Source organism: Thamnophis sirtalis, unplaced genomic scaffold, assembly GCF_051295495.1.
Source record: "Thamnophis sirtalis isolate CommonGarterSnake01/CBP01778 unplaced genomic scaffold, rThaSir2_p1.2 scaffold_12, whole genome shotgun sequence".
In the NCBI taxonomy this organism is placed as follows: domain Eukaryota; kingdom Metazoa; phylum Chordata; class Lepidosauria; order Squamata; family Natricidae; genus Thamnophis; species Thamnophis sirtalis.
The window spans coordinates 56,605,002-56,627,654 of NW_028261392.1; the positions used below are offsets into that span (position 1 = coordinate 56,605,002).

The window sequence follows — 22,653 nt, forward strand, 5'->3', positions numbered from 1 at the left end:
ATGGGCAGGGTGAGCAACCGGCAACAGGGGGACTGGTTCAGGGGCGTGGCCAGCCAGCCATCACTATGATTCACCGAACTGGGCAAAATTTCTGCCACCGGTTTGGGTGAACTGGTGCGAACCAGCTGAATACCACCTCTGCTATACCTACGTCGAGAGACAAAACATACTTAAATATTTCCATTTTTAGATGTATGGATAGAATTTAGCCCAATATATTCTGTGCAGTGAAGTTAGAAAAAAAATGATGGATAACTTTTTAATTCTCATGATGTTGCTGAGATTTAACCCTAATCTTTAGCCATGCATGATACTGTATATTTAGCCTGTTAGTGTGGAAGCATCATTTATAAGTTTTTTTTTTAACAAACTTGTTGAACTTTTGTTTATTTCATTTCAAATCAACAGGGATATCATAGAGCCAAATAAGGAGACTGCTGGGTTAAAGCTATTGACAAACTCCTTCAGACTTCAGGATAGAAATCTACCCTTAGGGTTTGAGAATGGGGGAACCAATTGCATGGCTTGTCTAGGGCACCAGTTGCTATGGCGGTAATTGGAAAATCTCCCTCCAGGATCTTAATGACTTATGAGTCAGTAGGATGGATATGCTCTCCAAAATGGACAATGGAAGATAATCACGTAAAAATCCCCTCACAATTTCACAAGGCTCAATCTCTCATTTTGTAATCATTTTTTTCAGGAGAAGAAGATAATTAAAGCATTGTAGAGCAGTCATTCAGTGGTATTTCCTTTCAATTTGACTTTTCTTAAAAGGCCAAGACAGTTTGCTAATATTTGTGGTTTGGGGGAACAGATGTTGTTTGTTTGAGCAGTTCAAGAGAACTGGAAATGATGAACTGGCTGGTGAAATTTTCTGGCACTTATCTTTTTGGATATATTTAACAGGCCAAATCTACATTTGTTAAGCTATTAAATGCTCATTCAATTGAGAGCACTCAAAGAAGAGAGATGCAAGATCAGTGGTGGGTTTCATTTTTTTTAGAACCTATTCTGTAGGTGTGGCCTGTTTTATGGGAGTGGCTTGGCATTCATGTGACCAGGTGGGAGTGGCTTGGTGGTCATGTGACTAGGTGGGAGTGGGTTGGCAGTCATGTGAGCGGGTGGGAGTGGCCAACTTGTAAAATATGGTGAAACTCACTTAACAACACTGTTGCTTAGCAATCAAAATGTGGCTCAGAAATTCTGGCATTTGAAGCACGCAAATCTTAAAGTTGTCAAGTTACAAGACCCTTGCAGCCCTGACCTTTTAGAAAAAAACCCCAGGGGTGTTCAAACTTGACAGATTTAAGACTTGTGGACTTCAACTTCCAAAATTCCTCCTCCAGTCATGTTGGCTCAGGAACTCTGGCATTGAAGTGTGCAAGTCTTAAAGTTGTCAAGTTACAAGACCCTTGCACCCCTAACCCTTTACAAAAAAACCTCCAGGGGTGTTCAAACTTGACAGCTTTAAGACTTGTGGACTTCAACTCCCAGAATTCCTCCTTCCCTCGCTCAGCTGCTATCGCTAGGTGCCGCCAGGACAAGCAAGGTCTTGGGAGGGGCCTTCCATCCCCCTCCAGAGAGCCCATGCCAGGAGAGAGGAAGCAGGCTGGTTTGAATGCGGGCGAGCGGGCGGTTTAGTGGCCAGTGAGTGCCTCCTTCATTTGTTCGGGCAGGTGGAGAAAGAAAGGAGGCACACGATTGCCAGTTTGAATGAGAGTCTTTCTTTTTCCGCCTGCCTTCTTTACTCATTCGGGCAGGTGGAGAAAAAAAGGAGGCGCGTGATAAAGCACCCACACTACCGAGGGCAAAGGGGCATGGTAGCAATTATGGCTTACCTCCCTTTTTGATCAAAAATAAAATATTACAACCATTTGCATGTCTGAGAGAGAAAAAAATCAGAAAATAATATTACATTAGAGAGGAATTTAAATCAACCTCTAGTTGGATGGTGTTAGATAACGACAGCTTGAAACCATCTTCTGTGCACATCCTGTCATGACATGAAATTGCCCTGCCTATCAGCCACCACAATCAATGGTGATGGGCAAAGAAGCATTGAAAGATTTAGTCACTCTCTCACACCTGTATTGAATGGTTGACTGATATTTTTCAAAGTAAGAGGCTTTGACTGTAAACTGGTTTTTTAAACTAGTACAATTGGTCTATTTTTTTTTAATGCATTTTTTCAACTCTATCTGGATGCCTTTTCTATTCATGTCACTGCAGGCTAAATACCTTGATCTTATTAGTACATATATTACAAGAAGATTTAAATATTGTGGTTAAAGTGTGTGGTGAAATAATACTTTGGGAAGTGTGCTATAGACAGGTTCGGCTTAAATATTTTTTATCGCAATTCAGGGAGGTTATTTAAAGCTGTGCATAGGCACTGGAATTTGTGCAGGGCCATTATAAAAATATAACACTTATAAATTTAATAACTGAAAAGAAATAGATAAGAGAGGTAAAGGTCTGGGTTGTTAAACAAGTCATACTGTTTTGGCAGCTACGATGATTTATTCTCAGTCTTATCCCTTCCCTAAATATTTTAGTAATAGCCATTTAGCCCAGGGTTTGAATTTATCTCACATCCTTAGCCTTGCAGAATGGATTCTGAATCCATCACTGCTATTCCAAGATAAATATTCTCTATTTAATAATCGATAGAACTTTCACAACCTGAAATCCCCTAAACTGTGTTTATTCCCTAGGAAGCTTAAAATCTGGTTTTATTGACTGATTACATTTATAAAAATAGAAGATTTAATGAAGTAGTGGACAAATTTTAGTGGAATGCATTTAGTTTGATGGGTGACAAATTGTCCAAATCAACATTCTTCAGCTTCTGTGAAGAGACTTTTTATTTAAAAATGAATATTGTAACTGTTTCATTATTGTAGGATGTCTACCGTCTGCTAGTTGTAAGGGTATCTATCAATTTCTGATTTTTTATCAAGCTGCTCTTTTAGTAACAAATCAGCCCAGGATTTTGATCAACCGCTTAATTCTGATCAGTTGATTATTTAATTCCAGTAAAATATAATTGCTCTTTCGCATATCCTTAACTTTAGGTGGGTTTTTTTTCATAATCCCCAAATCATCACTTTCTTGCCAGAAACTGCAAATATAATCCAAGGATTCTCATATTAAGGTAACTCGGTTTCATTTGAGGGATATGTTGTTAAATATTTCCTTAATTTATGTAGCAAATGCTGATATTTCTGTTATCAGAAATGGATGCAGTCAAATGAGATGCTTACCTGTTAAATTGTTGAGTTAAAATCTTGTGAGAGAATTATTTCTGATAGTAATATGAAACACAGTTCACTGAGAGGATATAACAAGCAAACAACATTATTTTTATGGCTGTATTTTTGTTTTGTATTCCCTTGACTAAGTCGTGCTGTTTTCTATCTTCTCCATAGCTATGAGTGTTGTGTGACACATGGAGGCTTGATTTTTTCCTTCTTTAATACATGTTGCTTTCTCCTTTGTTTTGTCTATGACACTGTGAAGTTACTGGTTAACCTGTGATTGCTTATCAGTGGCAATAACATATATTTGTCACCTGGATTGAAAACTATGTGTATGTCGTGTATCTGATTATTAACTTGCTAACTGAACAATGCTTTTAGGCTACCCAAGTCAGAATTCTTTTTAGGACAGATGGTATATCCCTAAGATTCTAAAATCTGGTTTGTCCTTGATTCTACAAACTTGATATCAAAGCAGACAGAAGGTCATACAAACAATTCGGTTTTTTGCAGATAAATAATTGGTGTCATATTTTGGGTTGGTATAATCTAAGCCAATTTTATGCCAGCAACGTTGAGTAGCGGAGATAAAAAGGAGGGTAAGGAAGTTAAATAAAGACCAAAACAGTATAGCATGGTTGCTATGTTTAACAACACAGACTTTGAGTTTTCAAAGCCTGGAATAAATACAAAGCAAAGCAACTATCCATATAAATAACACATGTTGATTACTAGTGAGTGGAGGAAGCAATGACCCTGTGCTGGTGTACCAGTGCCTTGGACAGCTTGCCACATTGCTACTTTACTAACTCTTCATATAAATCGGATCGCACAAATCTGGGCAGGGAATCCTTCTCCATCAGCATGAAGATTCTCTTCTGGGCCAGGTCAAAAGTGCTTACAGATGGTTCCACCAGGTTCTTCATGACCACTGACTTGGTGAAATAGTCAATATTCACCTGACAAAAGGGAGATAAGAGCTGTAAGAATTACATAGGACATATTATCTCACATAAATCAAGCCAACAATATACTTTACATGGGGCATTTGCCAAAATGCTTCCCTGGTGGGGGGAAAAAATGAAGCTAATAGCAATTCCATATATGAAGATAACAGCTAATAAATATCCCTTGGTAAAGTACAGTTGAAATAAATATACATTTAATATTTATAACAAGAAATCAAAAAAGAAACATTGGATTCACATAGATTTTTTGATAGAAATGTTAGAAATAATGAAGCTAACTGTCATCAAATCAAACTATAGGGATTATGATATACCCCCGGTAGTGGTGGAAAATAATACCCTTCCTCCACTAATTGCATAATGTCAGCACCAGTGCTTTATGATCATAATCTGGCAATGCTGTTTTAATCTTAAATTTGGAGATGCCACTTTAAAAATAGCACTCTACCACCACTTTGTGCTTCAGAGACAGTGTATAACCTCACTAATGAAGTTCTTGCCTCATCTTGCCTCCAGCTCATGGACTCTTTCAATCTTCTTCTTCTTCTTCTTCTTCTTCTTCTTCTTCTTCTTCTTCTTCTTCTTCTTCTTCTTCTTCTTCTTCTTCTTCTTCTTCTTCTCCTTCTCCTCCTCCTCCTCCTCCTCCTCCTCCTCCTTCTTCTTCTTCTTCTCCTCCTTCTCCTTCTCCTTCGCCTTCTCCTTCTCCTTCTCCTTCTCCTTCTCCTTCTTCTTCTTCTGCCATATCCATCATCAGATGTTGGTTATCATGTCAGCAATCCTATTTTTGTCAACAGCTGCACAAAAAAACGCTGCCAAGCTTTGTCCAAACCAGTCCTTTGGGTTTTTTTTCTTTTTTCCCCCAATATATTTTTATTATTTTTACATTTAAAACAATGCAGTACCGCGAAGTCGAAGTGACCATACATTCACATTATATACAACTAGTCTCAACCATGAACAATTAGCCTACTTAGTGCATTGTCTATCCTTCTGTCCAATCACAATATATACAGTTTGTTCCAGTCTTGTCACCTTGTCTTATACCAGTCATAAAATCTGTTCCAGACTTCAAAATATTCTGATTCTCCTTTATTTTTAAGTTCAAGAATGAGCCTATCTGCTTCTGTACAGGCCAACACTTTTCTGTTTATATCTAGCTCTGATGGTGTATTTTCTTTTTTCCAATATTGTGCATAAGTTATGTGTGCTGCAGTTAATACATGTATAATTAAATAAAGTGTATCTTTCTTAAACCCCTCTGGTATTATACCTAGGAGAAAAATTTCCAGTTTAAACAAGATTTGGTCTCCCGCCATTTGTTCTAACCATGATTGAATCATTTCCCAATATTTTTTTGCCTCATTGCACGTGTACCACATATGATAAAAAGTACCTGGTGTTTTTTTACACTTCCAACAATTTGGGGCCAGATTTTTAAACATTTTGGAGAGCCGTGCTGGGGGGAGATGCCATCTGTAGAACATCTTATAAAGATTTTCTTTATATGTCGTAGCCATTGTTAGTTTCTGATTAAGTATCCAAAGTTTTTCCCACTTAACCAATTCCACATTGTAACCGAAATTTTTTGCCCAGGCAACCATAGTTTCTTTGACATAGTCTGTAATTTTGTGTGAACGTCTGATCTGAGTCCCCCTTAGGTATTAATACAATGTTAGCCTCCGTCCATGATAGCGGTGTCTTCACCTCTTTCAACACAGCATTATAAACTTCCAAGAGCGTTGGAACAAGCACATCCTGGAATTCTTTATATATTTCCGCTGGCAGCCCATCCAGCCCTGCAGCTTTATTATTCTTTTGTCTTTGTATGGCTTCAATTATCTCTGATGTTTTAATGTCTTCATTGAGCATATCCTTTATTTCCTCTGGTATCTTTGGCAGATCTGACTTTTCCAGAAATTGCAGTACTCCTTCCTTTGAATAGTCTCGGTCAGTCCCTTGGGTTTTGTAGCCATGACGTTATTCTTCTGCCTGGATCTCATTTGCCTTCAATTTTTTCCTGTAGGATTAAGTAAGTATGCCATATTTTTGCATCACATGTCCAAAATACTCTAACTTTCGCTTTTTAGTGGCTTTGATGATTTCCCTTTGCTTTCCCAGGTGGCTTATCATCTCCTCATTTGTGATTTTGTCAACTCAGCTTATACATAACAGCCATCTGAAAATCCACATTTCAAATGCTTCTAGTTTCTTCAAGTGGCTTTCTGTCAGATACCAACTCTCAACTCCGTAGAGCAGGATAGAAAAGATGTAGCATCTTACAAGCCTGATTTTCAATCTTAGGCTTATGTTGTGACTGCAGAAGGCCTTTTTCATTTTGAAGAATGCTGTTCGAGCTTTCTCTATCCTTGTCTTTACTTCATTGATCATGTCCCAGCTTTCATGTAAATTAAAACTGAGATATGTGATCCTTTCAACTTTTTCTAGTGGTATTCTTTCCAAATTGATCAATGGTAAATTAAGGGGTTGGTTGCTTATGACCATAATCTTGTTTTTTGAGGTGTTAAGCTTCAAGCTGTATTTTTCCAATAGTTCTGAGACTCTGATGATGAGGAGTTGAAGGTCTTCATGCTTACTGCTTACATGCTTACTCTTTCAGTGGTGGGATTCAAATAATTTAACAACCGGTTCTCTGCCCTAATGACTATTTTAAGTATATAAAAATGATATACCGAAAGGGTTAGTTTTAGGGCTTGAATGTTAGGGCTGCGAGGCGGCCCAAAAGGTCAAGAAAAGGGGGGGAGATGCAAGGATCCAAGAGCCAAGGTGACGCAGTGGTTAGGGTGCAGTACTGTAGACCACTTCAGCTGACTGTTATCTGCAGTTCAGCGGTTCTAATCTCACCGGCTCAAGGTTGACTCAGCCTTCCATCCTTCCGAGGTGGGTGAAATGAGGACCCAGACTGTGGGGGCGATATGCTGACTCAGTAAACCGCTTAGAGAGAGCTGAAAGCCCTATGAAGCGGTATATAAGTCTAACTGCTATTGCTATTGCTAAGGAGAGCATCCCTGCCCTAGATTGAGGAATCCCTGCCCTGGATTGGGGAATCTGGTGGATGGGCGGGGGTGGGGGCTAGCCAGAGCCTCAACCATCGGCTTCTCTATCTCACCCTAACCTGGAAGCACCCCACAGAGGTGGCCTGAACTGTCCCATGGGCTTTGCCAGCTTTATCTTCCTCTGCAGAATACCAGGAAAGAAATCTGAGCATCTCAAGATGTCCCAGTCTGGGAGATGGATCATGTTTCACTTGGTGGGAGAGGAAAGCTTTGGAAATCACTTTTTCATTTACATTCATCATCAATATTGTAATCCGTCTCTCTTTATTTTTCAAACAAATGATTTGTATTTACCACAACTAGCCTCCTTGAACACCAATGAGAAGACGCGGTATGAATTCTGTGCATGAGCAGAAATAAGACACTTGAACCCTCAAAGCTCGCAACGCTTCCTCGGTCAGTACCCCACTGTTTTACTGGTGCATTCAATTTTGCGGCTTAGCTAAACTCTTCAGCTGGGGCCGGCTGCAGTTCAGTGGTGGGTTTCAATTAATTTTATTACCGGTTCGCTTGTGCACATGCGCGCACTTGTCCGGTTGGGTGGGCAGAGCCTCCTGCCACTACTACTGGTTCGCCTGATCAAGGGTGAACCAGCAGAAACCCACCTCTGCTGCATCACCTTCCCATCACCTCAGGAAATCTGGGCAATGGAAACCTGAGGCCAGACTCCTGGCAGCTGAAGCAATCCGGCTCCCCCAGAGTTAGATTGGCTGTCGCGGGAGGATTATTCCACTTGTGCGGCAGAGCTGGAAGATGGGGATGGGCTCCAAGATTAGATCAGATTAGAATAACTTTATTCTCACTTTGAATTTACACTAATTTGCCTATATACCTCTATCATGGGTACTTGAGAGACCGCCTTCTGCCAATTACCTCCCACAGACCCGTTAGATCGCACAGGGTCGGCCTCCTCCGGGTTCCGTCTACCAGCCAATGCCATCTGGCTACTACCCGGGGGAGGGCCTTCTCTGTTGCAGCTCCGGCCCTTTGGAATGAACTCCCCACGGAGATTCGGACCCTCACCCCTCTCCAGGCCTTCCGGAAAGCCGTCAAAACCTGGCTGTGCCGGCAGGCCTGGGGTTGATGAGTTCCCCTCCCCTCTCGACTTGTATGGCCGTATGACTCTTGTGTATTTTAATTATATGTATTGTGTTTGTATCCCCTTTCCCCTTTTGAGTTGTTCGCCGCCCTGAGTCCCTCCCGGAGAAGGGCGGCATACAAATAAATTAAATCTGAATCTGAATCTGAATCATTCCAGGCATTGAATCTAGTTTATTTACTATTCTTACAAGTGATATACAGCACTGTCATGTCAGCTTAATAACCAATTATTAAAACAAGGTTGAACTTTGCTGAATGTGTCAAATTGCAGGCTGGCAACTGTTTGCCAGGGAATACATGGCACAAGAAGCAGACTCTGCCTAAACAGATTATTCAAATAAAGCCTATAGCAATAGCAATAGCAGTAGACTTATATACTGCTTCATAGGCCTTTCAGGCCTCTCTAAGCGGTTTACAGAGAGTCAGCATATTGCCCCCAACAATCTGGGTCCTCATTTTACCCACCTCGGAAGGATGGAAGGCTGAGTCAACCCTGAGCCGGTGAGATTTAAACCGCTGACCTGCTGATCTAGCAGTAGCCTGCAGTGCTGCATTTAACCACTGCGCCACCTTGATTTATATGTGTATCATTTTACTGTTTACTGTTTATTAAATTTATAGGCCGCCCAATCCCGAAGGACTCCAGGCGGCTTACAGAAACAAGAATTTTTAAAAAATTAAAAAGGGATTAAAAAACAAATAAAACGCAACTAATTTAAAAGAGACACAACATGCACCCAATCTAAGCGGGGCTGGACCTCAAAGCCGAGGTCAACAGCCCCAGGCCTGCCAGAATAGCCAGGTTTTCATAGCTTTTCAGAAGGCCAAGAGAGTGGGTAGGGTCCGGATCTCTGGGGGTAGCTCATTCCATAGGGCCGGAGCAGCAACAGAGAAGGCCCTACTCCGAGGTGTCGCCAGCCGGCATTTTATCCTTTATTTTAACCCCCCCCCCCAATTCCTTTCACAGATAAAAATTTCTGCCATAAGAAGAATTACTGCATTGGATGAGAAGAGGTGACGGACAGCCTTGAGGATCACACATAGACACCTCCCAATCCGAAGGGAAACCTCCTAAAACCCTCAGCTAAACCAGGAAGAGGCAAAGAGGGTCTGCAGAGATCCCTCCTAGCCCAGTTTGATCCTCCCCACAGCCCCCCCTCCCTCACGGGGGAATCCTCTGCTTGGCTCTCTCTGGAAAGGCGCAGCTTCACTTCATGGGAGAAAAAGGCAATTTCCCTCCTTGAAACACATGTCTCTCTCTTGCTCAGAACATCTGGATGAACCAACTCCTTTAGATTTCCCGCCCCTCAACCCCAAATGGGAAGGAATCTCCCTCTTTCTTTCTATGGGTTAGCCTGGGGAGGGGAGAGGCGAGATTATCCTGTAATTTTTAATGACCAATCTTCCATTGCACACCTTCCTTAGACTTGTCTCTGATGTCTGTTTTGTAACATTCACAAATACAGTTTTTGTTCAGTAGAGTGTAGAACTGGAAGAAACCAGCAATTTCTTCTGTGACAAGGGAAGGGTTATGTGTTTGGGTGTGCACCAGAGGTGGGTTCCTACCAGTTCGCACCTATTCGGTAGAACCGGTTCATCAAATCTACCGAACTGGTTAGAAGAGGTTCCACCAGTGGACCCGGAAAGCAGGCCACACCTACAGAAGAGGTTCCAAAATTTTTTGAAACCTACCACTGGTCCTTGGATATGATTATTCTACACTATCATGCTCATATTTATAAAAATCAGTGCCTCTGTGAAAGGTAAGGATGACTAATGCGTTTGTGGTGCAATCAGAATATTGCGTGTATTGAAGTTGTTTTAACGCAAACCAAGGATGCCTTTTAAAAAACAAGTTTACATCCTATTCTTATGCATGCCAGTGCTGTGTGTGAGGTAATTTAAGGTGGTTCTGACAAGTGTCGTCGGCATCTTCATATCCGTCACATGGGCGGCAAGCCACTCCCATCCGGTCACATGGGCAGCAAGCCACTCCCATAAAGGAGGCCATACCCACAGAGTAGGTTCGAACAATTTTTTGAAACCCACCACTGGTGTGCACCCAATGGAACCTAATCATGAGGACACCTTCAAGAGATTAATTCCCAACTTCTTAACAAAAGCCAGGGTTTTATCTCCATTCTGCTAATGGCAAACAACTAACCTCTTTAGGAGCCTCGCTTTGGATAAACTCTTCATAGATCTTTTTGGCCTTTTCAGCCCTTTTGGTAGGCAGTTTGGTCTTCTTATATTCTTCACATGCAATCCAGAATTCAATGTTCTCTTCACTGAATTCAGATTGGAGGAAAGTCCGGAAGCTGGCAAGGCCATCTGCACAGAGAAAAAAGGATTTTTAGAAATGTCAATTACAATTGTAGAATTACACTAAAAAAAAATGTAGTTTCCTAATTAATCCTCTATTGTGCACTCCAAATTTGGAGTTGGTTAACTCCAAATGAAAACCATAAAGATGTTGAGTGCATACTTGTATGGGGATTAAAAAGGTAGATAGAGTGCAGAAGGAAAAAAAGGAGGGGAATATGAAATCGATATCCGTAATGCAAGATAAGTCTAAACTTGAGATTCAAAGAATTGTTTCAGGACAATTAACACAAAATTCAATTCGATTCAAACTTCAACTAGCAGCGATTTAGGAGAGTTGCTTGAAGATTAGGAAAGGGATGCTTTGGAAGATGTTGGACAGTTCTTTCTTTCAGTTGTACTTAATTGCAATAATTAAAATTAAACATTAAAATGAATTTTAATGTGGAGGAAAGCAAGGTTTTATGCCTGGGCAGGAGAAACCAAAGATAGAAATTTAGGTTAAGCAAAACCTGGCTTAAACGCAGTACATGTATAATTAAATAAAGTGTATGTATATAAAATTATGTGCTGTGCTCAGGGATAAATCCATATTCATATATTAATATATATAAAATGACATGCTGCATTTACCATTTATCACATCTAACTGCACTATCAATGAAGTTTGTCAATAAACGTAATAGAAGTAATCTGTTTCCTCAGGCTGCTCCAGAGGTGGGTTCCTACCAGTTCGCACCTATTCGGTAGAACCGGTTCGTCAAATCTACCGAACCGGTTAGAAGAGGTTCCACCAGTGGACCCGGAAAGCAGGCCACACCTACAGAAGAGGTTCCAAATTTTTTTGAAACCCACCACTGTTCCTTGGATATGATTATTCTACACTATCATGCTCATATTTATAAAACTCAGTGCCTCTGTGAAAGGTAAGGATGACTACTGCGTTTGTGGTGCAATCAGAACATTGCGTGTGTTGAAGTTGTTTTAACGCAAACCAAAGATGGCTTTTAAAAAACAAGTTTACATCATATTCTTATTCATGCCAGTGCTGTGTGTGAGGTAATTTAAGGTGGTTCTGACAAGTGTCGTCGGCATCTTCATATCCGGTCACATGGGCGGCAAGCCACTCCCATCCGGTCACATGGGTGGCAAGCCACTCCCACAAAGGAGGCCACACCCACAGAGAAGGTTCGAACAATTTTTGAAACCCACCACTGGGCTGCTCTAACCTCTTTTGCCAGTCTTGAATTTATAATTTATAATATAAAATAATAAAAGGCAAGAAATAGTTTGAATAGAAATAGCTGATGATACTGTCAATGCACACTCTGCCACAAAAGTAATTTTATTGGTAGTGTGGTAAATTTAAGTAGCTGGACTTATTGGCATTTACATGCAGCATAGCTAAGTATGATATTGTGCTATATTGTAGCTTGAGCTTTTTCAGAAAGTCCCCACCACCACCACTTTTGACCATTGCAGAAAGTTTCCTGTTAGTTCCCCTTTTGATCCAGGGTGAAAAACTCTTTTTCCTTAGTCTTCCTGCCAGACATTAAGGGAAAACTCTTGCATAAAGTTATTTTTTCCTGGCAAAAAATGGTCATGAAATGGGGTGCAACTTACTTAACAACTGTTCTTGCTTAGCAATAGAAATTTTGGACTTAATTCTGGTCATAAGTCAAGGACTACCTGTATTTTACTCACTAAGATACAGTATAGAGAAAGGGGAGCTTAGCACTCTGTAGATGACATAGCAATGCTTTACTGTAGTTTCTCATGGCCTACAAAAAAAATATTATTCTTAGGATAGCAATAGCAATAGCAGTTATTTATTTATTATTTTATTTATTTATTTGTCTTGTATGCCGCCCACTCCCGGAGGACTCCGGGCAGCTCACAAAAGACAAGGGAAAGGGGGAAACGAGACAAAGACAACATATTAAAAATAAAACCAACATTCACAATTTCCGTGGAGGTAGATGTTTCTCAGACTCCCACAGCCTGCTGGAACAGCCAGGACTTGGTGGCTTTGCGGAAGGCCGGGAGGGTAGTAAGGGTCCGGATCTCGACAGGGAGCTCGTTCCAGAGGGCCGGAGCTGCAACAGAGAAGGCTCTCCCCCAGGGAGTCGCCAGCCAACATTGGCTGGCAGATGGAATCCGGAGGAGACCTAACCTGTGAGATCTAATTGGTCTGAGAGAGGTAATCGGCAGGAGGCGGTCTCTCAGGTACCCAGGTCCGATGCCATGTAGGGCAGTTAGACTTATATACCGCTTCATAGGGCTTTCAGCCCTCTCTAAGCGGTTTACAGAGTCAGCATATTGCCCCCAACAATCCGGGTCCTCATTTTACCCACCTCGGAAGGATGGAAGGCTGAGTCAACCTTGAGCCGGTGAGATTTGAACAGCCGAACTGTAGAACTGCAGTCAGCAGAAATAGCCTGCAGTGCTGCATTTAACCACTGCGCCACCTCGGCTCTATAAATAGGTTGAGATCTTTACAAAAGACTTACAAGGGTTTTGAAGGAGCTTTTCCAAGGAATTGCGCCACTGCCAAATTTCTTCTGGGGAAGGCCTGCAAATATTAAAATGAAAACGTGTAAAAAAATATAAAGGCATATTCTTTAAATCAACAAGTCAGAGAAGGATTTGTACTGTCCTAACAGTCTTTTATTGAATGATTGCTCTACCTTATTTATTATTTTACAACCTCTTTATAATCTCTTTCATCAGTTCTGTAACTTTTCTTAGCCTTCTCTCACTTGAAGCTAACTGTAGCAAAAACATGGCTCAGCAACCTCCTTCCTATACCATCATAATGTCTTTACGTGAAAACAGCTTTAAGGTGCTCTAATTTTAAAGTAATATTCTTCCTTTGAAGATAATATGATTTTGCTACAGAAATTATTTGGCACACTACATTCCTAGAGGTCATATTAAGCTAGTGCAGATATACTCCGTCCCCGCTGTGAACTTCAAAACTATGTATCTTTCGGTGGTATGAAAATCCATTTTTTTCAAGCCGTCCATCTTCTGTAGACTCCAAGTCTCTGAATCAATACACAGTTCAGAGACCTGAATAGCAATGGCAGAGAAGAGGGGCCATGGGATGACGTAGAGTGAGTGAATAAGACATTTGCTATTTCACACTGCAACGCCCTTTTGTTATATGGAAGAACATTAAACCATGACCAAAAGGAGCACAATTATCAGCTAATATTGGTGAATAATCAGGTTACCAACTAGTCTATGAAAAATGGTTGCTACAATAGAATGAGTTTTAACAGCGTCTAAACCAGGGACGTGCAGTCAGGGGAGGCAGGAGAGGCAGAGCCTCACCACTGTCATCATGAAAAGAAAAAAAAATGTAAAAGGAAAAAGGCAAGAGCTGAGGTCAGGCTGAGCTAGTTGCTGCCAGAGTCACCGTGGATGACTCTGCTTAGTGCTTAACTGTTTTAAAAAGCCTCTAAAAAAGCACCCTCTACAGGAGCAGGCAGGAGAACGACGTGCCTCATCTAGTCTGACTTTAGGCGTTTTATGATCACTCGAGCAGAGTTAAGCAAGGGTTAAAAGCCTAAAAATTCCTGATGTAGGTGAGGCACGTCATTCTCCTGCCTCCTCCTGTAAAGGGAGCTTTTTTAGAGGCTTTTTAAAAAAGTTAAGCAGAGTCATCCACGGTGACTCTGGCAGCAACTAGCTCAGCCTCACCTTAGCTCTTGCCTTTTTCCTTTTCAATTTTTTTTTCTTTTCATGATGACAGGCAAGAGCAGAGTTGAAATCCTCTCTGAAACAGCTGAAAAAAGTACATGTGGGTCAGAGGGAGGGGGATGAATTCAAACTTCATCCTCAAATGTAGATCCCTCCCCAAGTGTAGTTTGACTGCAGGCAGAGCCACGTTGCCTTTTCAAACACACACACACACACACACACACACACACACACACACACACACACACAGCTGGATAAAACTATATAAGCCCAGCTTCACTGATTACAAGTTTGAAAAGGCAATGTGGCTCCACCTGCAATCAAAGGCTCGGCTCGGCTCCAATCCAACTTCTGTGTTTGTGTTTGTTTGAGAGAGAGTGAGTGAGAGAGGGAAGGAGATAGTCCAATCCAACTTCTCTATGTGTGTGTGTCTGTTTGAGAGAGGGGGGAAAGAGGGAGAGAGGGAGGAAGGAGGGGAAGGGAGAAGAAAAAGAATGAAGGAAACTTTTTCGGAAAGGAGAAAAACAAATGCTGTCACTTTAAATCGGAACTGAGCATGCCTGGGTGTGGAATTCTGGGAGTTGAAGTCCACAAGCCTTAAAAAAATTGAAATCCACCACTGTGTCAGTGCTTCACCAGGCATAAACCTCACCGCACGTCACTGGTCTAAACCTACTTTCTAGCCATTTATCAAGATTTATCTTCTCCATGGCTCTGTTCCCAACCCTGTTAAGATCCTTGTTTCCCCACTGGCTGGTTGAGTTTGGTGGAGAACCCTGAGCTAGGGAATTCTCCAGTCTCTAACATTAAAGTGCGCTGTATACTGTAAATAAGGACTACTCTATTTAGTGACATAATGACAAGGGAAGGATGAAGGTAACAATTTTACAGTAGTGTAGTTTTCTGATGGCTCAAGGACTCGTGGACAGCAGCTTAACTTGGTGATGAGGAAAAGCGTTATTTGGAAGGACTAAAATATGTGCAGTTTACATGAAACTGATGCCAATGACTTGCTAAATCCAACTAATCATGGATGTAAGTCTCATATGTATTTCCAACTGCAAAAAGCAGTTAGATGGTACCATAGACTTTGGATTAGGACAAGACAAAACTAGGAACATATAGATTGCCTCAGGCAGCAGTTTCATGATCCTAGCGCCATTTCAGCAAAATGTACTTCCCTCTGCTGCTCAATATCGGTGTCTATTAATGAGTAGAAAAACAGCCGGAGAATTTGTATGGCCAAGAAAATTGGTAAGGCCGGAAATTAGCTGACTATCTCTTTGAGGTAGTGGAACTTGAGGAAAAGATACATGGAGATCAAACAGAATAACAGAGTTGGAAGGACCTTTGAAGGTCTTCTAGTGCAACCCCCAGAGCCAAGGTGGCGCAGTGGTTAAATGCAGCACTGCAGGCTACTGCTAGATCAGCAGGTCAGCGGTTCAAATCTCACCGGCTCAGGGTTGACTCAGCCTTCCATCCTTCCGAGGTGGGTAAAATGAGGACCCAGATTGTTGGGGGCAATATGCTGACTCTCTGTAAACCGCTTAGAGAGGCCTGAAAGGCCTATGAAGCGGTATATAAGTCTACTGCTATTGCTATTGCTAACCCCCTGCTCAAGCAGGAGACCCTTGTGGGACATCTTATGGGGCAAGAGAGAAAGCAGTTTATATAGGGCTGGAGCGATAGCACTATTTTTGGTTATTCTTTGATACTGAAAGATTACATAAACATTTAAAGAACAGTTCTTCATATTCTCTCTCTAACATTTCAGCTTTTGTCATTCCTTTCTTCTTTTTTATTTTCAACTCTGCGTTGTTCTGTATAAAGCAGAATGGGGCTGAATGGAGGATATTTGTTTTCCACGCAGAAAGTATTCCCTCCCATGAGTATTCATTCTTTCATTTTATTTTTCAAACGCTGAAGTTTGAATTTCCCCCCCTGCTTTGGCTGTGACTTTGGGATCTGGTTTTGTCTCTCCCACAGATTTATCATCAGTTCCCACGCTGGTCGAGAAAATGATTTTGTCTCAAGTGAGTATGGAGTCCCATGACAAAGTGGATACTAATTATCTGATTTTACTCAGGCTACAAGGATGTGAAATTAAAGTATTAATGTAAGACAAAATAGCAACTACTGTAGAAGCCCATACAGATACCATCAAGCCAGAACTGGGTTCCCACCAGTTCGCACCTATTCGGTAGAACCGGTTCGTCAAATCTACCGAACTGGTTAGAAAATATTCCACCAGTGGACCCAGAAAGCAGACCACACCTACAGAAGAGGTTCCAAACATTTTTGAAACCCACCACTGCAGGAAGCCTAAAAGAAAAACAAGCTCACTAGTACGACATTGACAACTATGGCCCAAAAGACATAAAACTGGATGTACCGTAGTTCTGGGACATTCTGGAACCAGGAAACAGAGGTTTGAAGCTGCCATTTCTCTCACTGTGAATGCTATCACTGTACTTTTATCAAGCACAAAGGGATGCATATAAAAAGTAGCAATAGCAATAGCAATAGCAGTTAGACTTATATACCGCTTCATAGGGCTTTCAGCCCTCTCTAAGCGGTTTACAGAGTCAGCATATTGCCCCCAACAACAATCCGGGTCCTCATTTTACCCACCTCGGAAGGATGGAAGGCTGAGTCAACCCTGAGCCGGTGAGATTTGAACAGCCGAACTGCAGAACTGCAGTCAGCTGAAGTAGCCTGCAGGGCTGCATTTAACCACTGCGCCACCTCGGCTCTCAGTAGAATGGGAAATGGGAAATGTGTATAAATGAATAAAGCTACAGGTCAATTGCTATAAAACTGCAGTCTCACTGGACTGACTGCATACGCATTTTTTTTTCTGAATGATAATCAGTAGGAGGTTGCTATTTAAAATCATCTGTTAAAAAGAGGATAAAGGATAGAATGGGGAAAGTGGCATGCTATGACATCAGAGATTAGTCAAAAGTGGCATGCTATGACATCAGAGATTAGTCAATGGTTTGGAACAGAGGTGTCAAACTCACATCGTCACAGCAGCGTCAATTTCCACCCCTTTGCTAAACCAGGCATGGGCATGGCCAGCTCGTGACACATCCGTCCTGTGGGCCAGGAGTTTGACACCCCTGGTTTGGGATGTTGTTTTCGTATCAGCTAACAGATGGGCTCATCCTCATGTCTCCTACCTACAGGACAAAGATGTCCCACTAACCATTTTTAGAGAGCGTAATGTTATGACATCTCATTCAGTCAGTGGCTTGGCTTGCCCTAATGTCATGGAGCAGATTAAATTCATATGTAACTGTTCAAAGTGGTGTTTTGACTCTTCTCCTGACACATGTCTTGCCGTGTGAGCCATCTGCAATGCCTCAGCGATTATGTTGGTGCTCATGAAGTCATAAACTACCATCTGCTCAGCTCTTCTCTGCCTCATTAGACGGCAGCTGCCATGCTCTTTCCCTCACATTGCTAGGCATCGCCCTCCATGGCTTAGGTTTCCAGAGAGATCTCACACCTGGCTCCCACAATTGTATCCGCTCATGTAATTACACCTAACTGGCATTTGGTAAGAGTGGGTGAGGCATTACACATGCTTCTTTTTTATACACTGGTTTAACGAGTCTTTGAAAGAACGATAGACCCTGTTTCATATTTATTTACTTATTTTATTGTTTTATCTCCTATAAATGCATTCCACATTTTTTGTAGCTTCTTCTCACAAGGACTTTCAGGTCGTGTTACTTTCTACTGTTTTATTTCTTACTTTAGAGGAGCAGCACCGTTTTTGCCTATTCCAATCCATGCTCTACATCTAAATGCTGCTAAGATTATCACTCCCTTGCAGCAATTTTCTCTCTCCTGCTTCACCCTGTGCCTGACTGACAAGTGGGATACGTGCAGTGGTGGGTTTCAAATTTTTTTGGAACCTACTCTGTGGGTGTGGCCTCTTTTGTGGGAGTGGCTTGCTGGCCATGTGACCTGGTGGGAGTGGCTTGCCAGCCATTTGTTCTCTCTCTCTCTCTCTTTCTCTCTCTCTCTCTCTCTCTCTCTCTCTCTCTCTTTCCTTCCTTTTGTCTCTCTGTCCCTTTTTCTTTCTTTCATCTCTCTCTCACTCTTTTTCTTTCTTTCTCTTTCTCTTTCTCTCTGTGTCAGTCTCTCTCTCTCTCTCTCTCTCTCTCTCTCTCTCTCTCTCTCTCTGTGTGTGTGTGTGTGTGTGTGTGTGTGTGTGTGGCAGTGGTGGGTTTCAAAAATGTTTGGAACCTCTTCTGTAGGTGTGGCCTGCTTTCCGGGTCCACTGGTGGAACCTCTTCTAACCGGTTCGGTAGATTTGACGAACCGGTTCTACCGAATAGGTGCGAACTGGTAGGAACCCACCTCTGGATACGTGGCATAGGAGTGCAGAATAAATGAAGGGAGAACCCCCAGGAAATGCCTATAGGTGTCAGCCTATAGACTTCACATGTGGACTGTCAGTCAGACCATGGTTTTTCACTCAGATTTAGTGTCTTTCCAAAACAATATTAGACCTGTGTTAGAAGGACCCTAAGAGGCAGGTCAATAGTGCAGGGAACCTCTATCCCAGCAACCTCTAGTTGGGCAACCTTAAAAGTGGCTAATGCCTATAATCAAGCAAATCTCCTCACCTCATGTTAAGGAGTGATTAGTGAATATTTTTCATGGCAGCAACATATCGAGAGGTGGGTTCCTACCAGTTCGCACCTATTCGGTAGAACCGGTGAGTCAAATCTACCGAACCGGTTAGAAGAGGTTCCATCAGTGGACCCGGAAAGCAGGCCACACCTACAGAAGAGGTTCCAAATTTTTTTTAAACCCACCACTGGTCCTTGGATGTGATTATTCTACACTATCATGCTCATATTTATAAAACTCAGTGCCTCTGTGAAAGGTAAGGATGACTACGGCGTTTGTGGTGCAATCAGAACATTGCGTGTGTTGAAGTTGTTTTAACGCAAACCAAAGATGCCTTTTAAAAAACAAGTTTACATCATATTCTTATGCAGGCCAGCGCTGTGTGTGAGGTAATTTAAGGTGGTTCTGACAAGTGTCGTCGGCATCTTCATATCCAGTCACATGGGCGACAAGCCACTCCCATTCTGTCACATGGATGGCAAGCCACTCCCACAAAGGAGGCCACACCCACAGAGTAGGTTCGAACAATTTTTGAAACCCACCACTGCAACATATCACTTTTTAATAAACATAATTATTTAACCTCTTCCCTGTTTAATCAACCAGTTTATACTGGGATGAACCACCTAAAGAAATCATTTCCATTTTACTGGATTAAGCTGAGGAGTTTTATCTTGTCAACAGACAAGACAGTTTTTCCTGGCCTTAATCCAGGTCTCGTAGGCCTCCTTCGGTTCTGTGTAAGTGCAGGAAGTGGTTTGGCGGCGTGACATTTAAGTTCATGAGAAACAGCTTTCATCAAATAAAAGTTTCTGTCCACGTGGATAAGATCTGCTTAATTGTTTGAGGCAAAGGGCTCTTCAGGCCAAAGAAGGGGCAGAAAATAATCAGGGGAAGAAACCTCAAATATTTGCATCTTTGCACTCTGACCAGACCAAATTATGAAACATGGTCCTACTTTAAAAATAATAATTATGCAAAAAAAAAAAAGGCTGATTTACTCAGCAAGTTTTATTTCTCAAATTGATATACTGTCAGAATCCAGCTGGTGTTGGGATAGGATACCTACAATTTTTTGTTCTCATCACTAGAGCATTTGTGGTCTTTCTTTTCGTCCCCAATGAGAAAGCAAACACTTTCCTTCCTGAAGACCCATGGAGAATCGCCTCACGACATCTGTTTCCATTGCCATGACAAGGGAATTAGGATGTTCAAAACAGCCCATAAACCCACAGCCTAATTTGTTCCAAGTGGCTCTGACAAGAGTGCACGATCTACCTAATTTGTCTGAAGTAGTGGTTAAAATTAAGCTACTATCAACTGTGTCCGTCATCATGCAATCTTTAGATCAGCCTGTCTGCTGAGTCTTTTTTTTTTTCAGAGCCTAATTGGAAACAGATTCAGGGACAATCAGCCAGGAGAGGTTCCCCTTGTGCATTAAGGCCACTTTTTTCCCCTAATAGCATCAATGCTACTGTTGTTCATTTTGTTCCAGTTCTTGGAACTACTTTGGTACAGATGGGAGACTGCTTTCTCACAGATTAAAATGACAGTGATTAATGTTGGCAATTAGCCTTTGGCAGCGGCAAGTTTCTTGAAGTCCACAGACAAACAGAAATGGAGCCACTTTCTAATTTTCTTAATGGTCATATCAATGTTTCACTACCATTTTACAGTTTTCGCCCATATACATGGCTCTTCTTAAATTTGCCTGCTTCCAATCGAATCGAACAATAATGATATAAAACCTTCTAAAGGGATTAATTGCATCAGTTTGTTGTAGCAAAGTAAATAAATATATATAAAAAAATAAAAAGCAGGTAAACAATCTGAGGGTCTTAAGTTACAGCACCTTAAATATTAACACATTTAAGCTCCTGCAGATGATAATCTACTCCAGAAATATAGACATTTTCTTGTGTTCCTAATTGTTTTTCATCAGGGAAGCAGGGAGGGAAGATTTTAAAGCTTTCAGCATCTGACAAGGGACCCTCAGGAGAAAAAAAAAACTTTAGTATTGTCTATAATTAACATACAAAGCAAGTTTGCCTTTTCGTAGGGAGATATTGCCTTTCCTCCTTTCTTCCTTCTATCTTTTCTGCACACCCTGCAAAGTAACAGTGACCACATTCCACACCACTGATGAAATGAGTGGCTTTGGATCAGTGGTGAAATTCAATTTTCTTTTACTACTGGTGCTGTAAGCATGGCTTGGTGGACGTGGCAGAGGAAGGATACTGCTAAATCTCCATTCCCACACCACTTCTGGGTCCAGCCATAGGTGATATTTGCTGGTTCTCTGAACAATTCAAAATTTCCGCTACCGGTTCTCCAGAACCTGTCGGAACCTGCTGAATTCACCCCTGATTTGAATATTTAAAAAAGAAAACATAATAAGGAATCACAAGTTTCTTCATTAGTAAAATCCGTCTTCTTGACACCATCAGTTTCAAACATACTAGAATTATGAGACAAGCACAGAAATATTTTTCAGGCTGATCTGATTTTGCCCTTTTCCAAAATAAAAAATGTATGTTGTCCTATGTAACAGGGAAATAAATTCATTATCAAATGCTTGTTTTAAATCTCTGTTGATTTTTGTGTCATTTATCCACCAGTGGAAGCCCAACAAGTGATTTCCTTTTTTAAGGCATGGTGAATGTTGTACGAATCAATGGACTATAACAACTCTAGTAGTCCTCCACTTATGGCCACAACTGAGTCCAAAATTTCTGTTGCTAAGTGAGTCAGTTCTTAAGTGAGTTGTGCCCCATTTTACAACCTGTTTTGTCACAGTTGTTAAGTGAATCACCACAGTTGTGAAGTTAGTAACACTGTTGTCAAGTGAATCTGGCTTCGCTTGTCACAAGGTCGCAAAAGGTTATCACAACCCTGGAATACTGCAACTGTCATAAATATGAGTCAGTTGTCAAGTCCCCAAATTTTGATCATATGACCATGGGGATATTGCAACGGCCGTGTGAAAAACAGTCATACGTCACCTTTTTCAATGCCGTTGTAACTTTGAATGGTACTAAATGAATTGTTGTAAGTCGAGAACTACCTCTGCACTGCATTTAAACAGTAGTTTTATAGAATTGGACAGGGCAACACATTTCCCATCTAGCTCCATGTCAGGAAAAGTTCCACATGTTAAATTTATGTCAGTTTGCTGTTATGAGTGAAGCCAACAAAAAGTGGGGCATTTGCACACATGTCCTGTGAGCACCATCTGAGAATATTGTGAAGAAATATCCACAATAAGGAGCGCCCTCTTACTTCCTTAACCCCAGATCTCATACTGTAAGCTTGAAGAATCCAAGCCACCTTGCCCTACGATATGTCATTTTGTGATGGTAGTAAAATGTTTAGGGACACTTGTTTCTTCCACCAAGTTATACCTCTGAACCAGGGGTGGGTTTGGGCTTCTTCTACTGACAGTTCGCTCAGGGATGCATTTCACGCATGCACGCACATGCGCAGTAGTGAAAAATGATTCTGCGCATGCGCAAAAAACAAGATGGCAGCACCTATGGCGCTCCTGATAGAACCAGTTCGGGGGTATGGGAGGGCGAG

General features: G+C 41.5%; 1 protein-coding gene across 1 annotated transcript in view; it reads right to left on the reverse strand.

Annotated features, from left to right (window-relative positions):
• Positions 1 to 2,366: 2,366 nt before the first annotated feature.
• LOC106547700 (regulator of G protein signaling 5) overlaps positions 2,367 to 22,653 on the reverse strand; it is a 30,924-nt gene continuing 10,637 nt past the window's right edge. The window contains exons 3-5 of the mRNA XM_087726719.1: positions 13,236 to 13,297; positions 10,568 to 10,734; positions 2,367 to 4,219 (exon numbers count right to left, since the gene is read on the reverse strand). Of these exons, the coding sequence (XP_087582845.1) occupies positions 4,058 to 4,219; positions 10,568 to 10,734; positions 13,236 to 13,297 (391 nt within the window). The 3' untranslated portion in view covers positions 2,367 to 4,057. The remainder of the gene's footprint in view (positions 4,220 to 10,567; positions 10,735 to 13,235; positions 13,298 to 22,653) is intronic.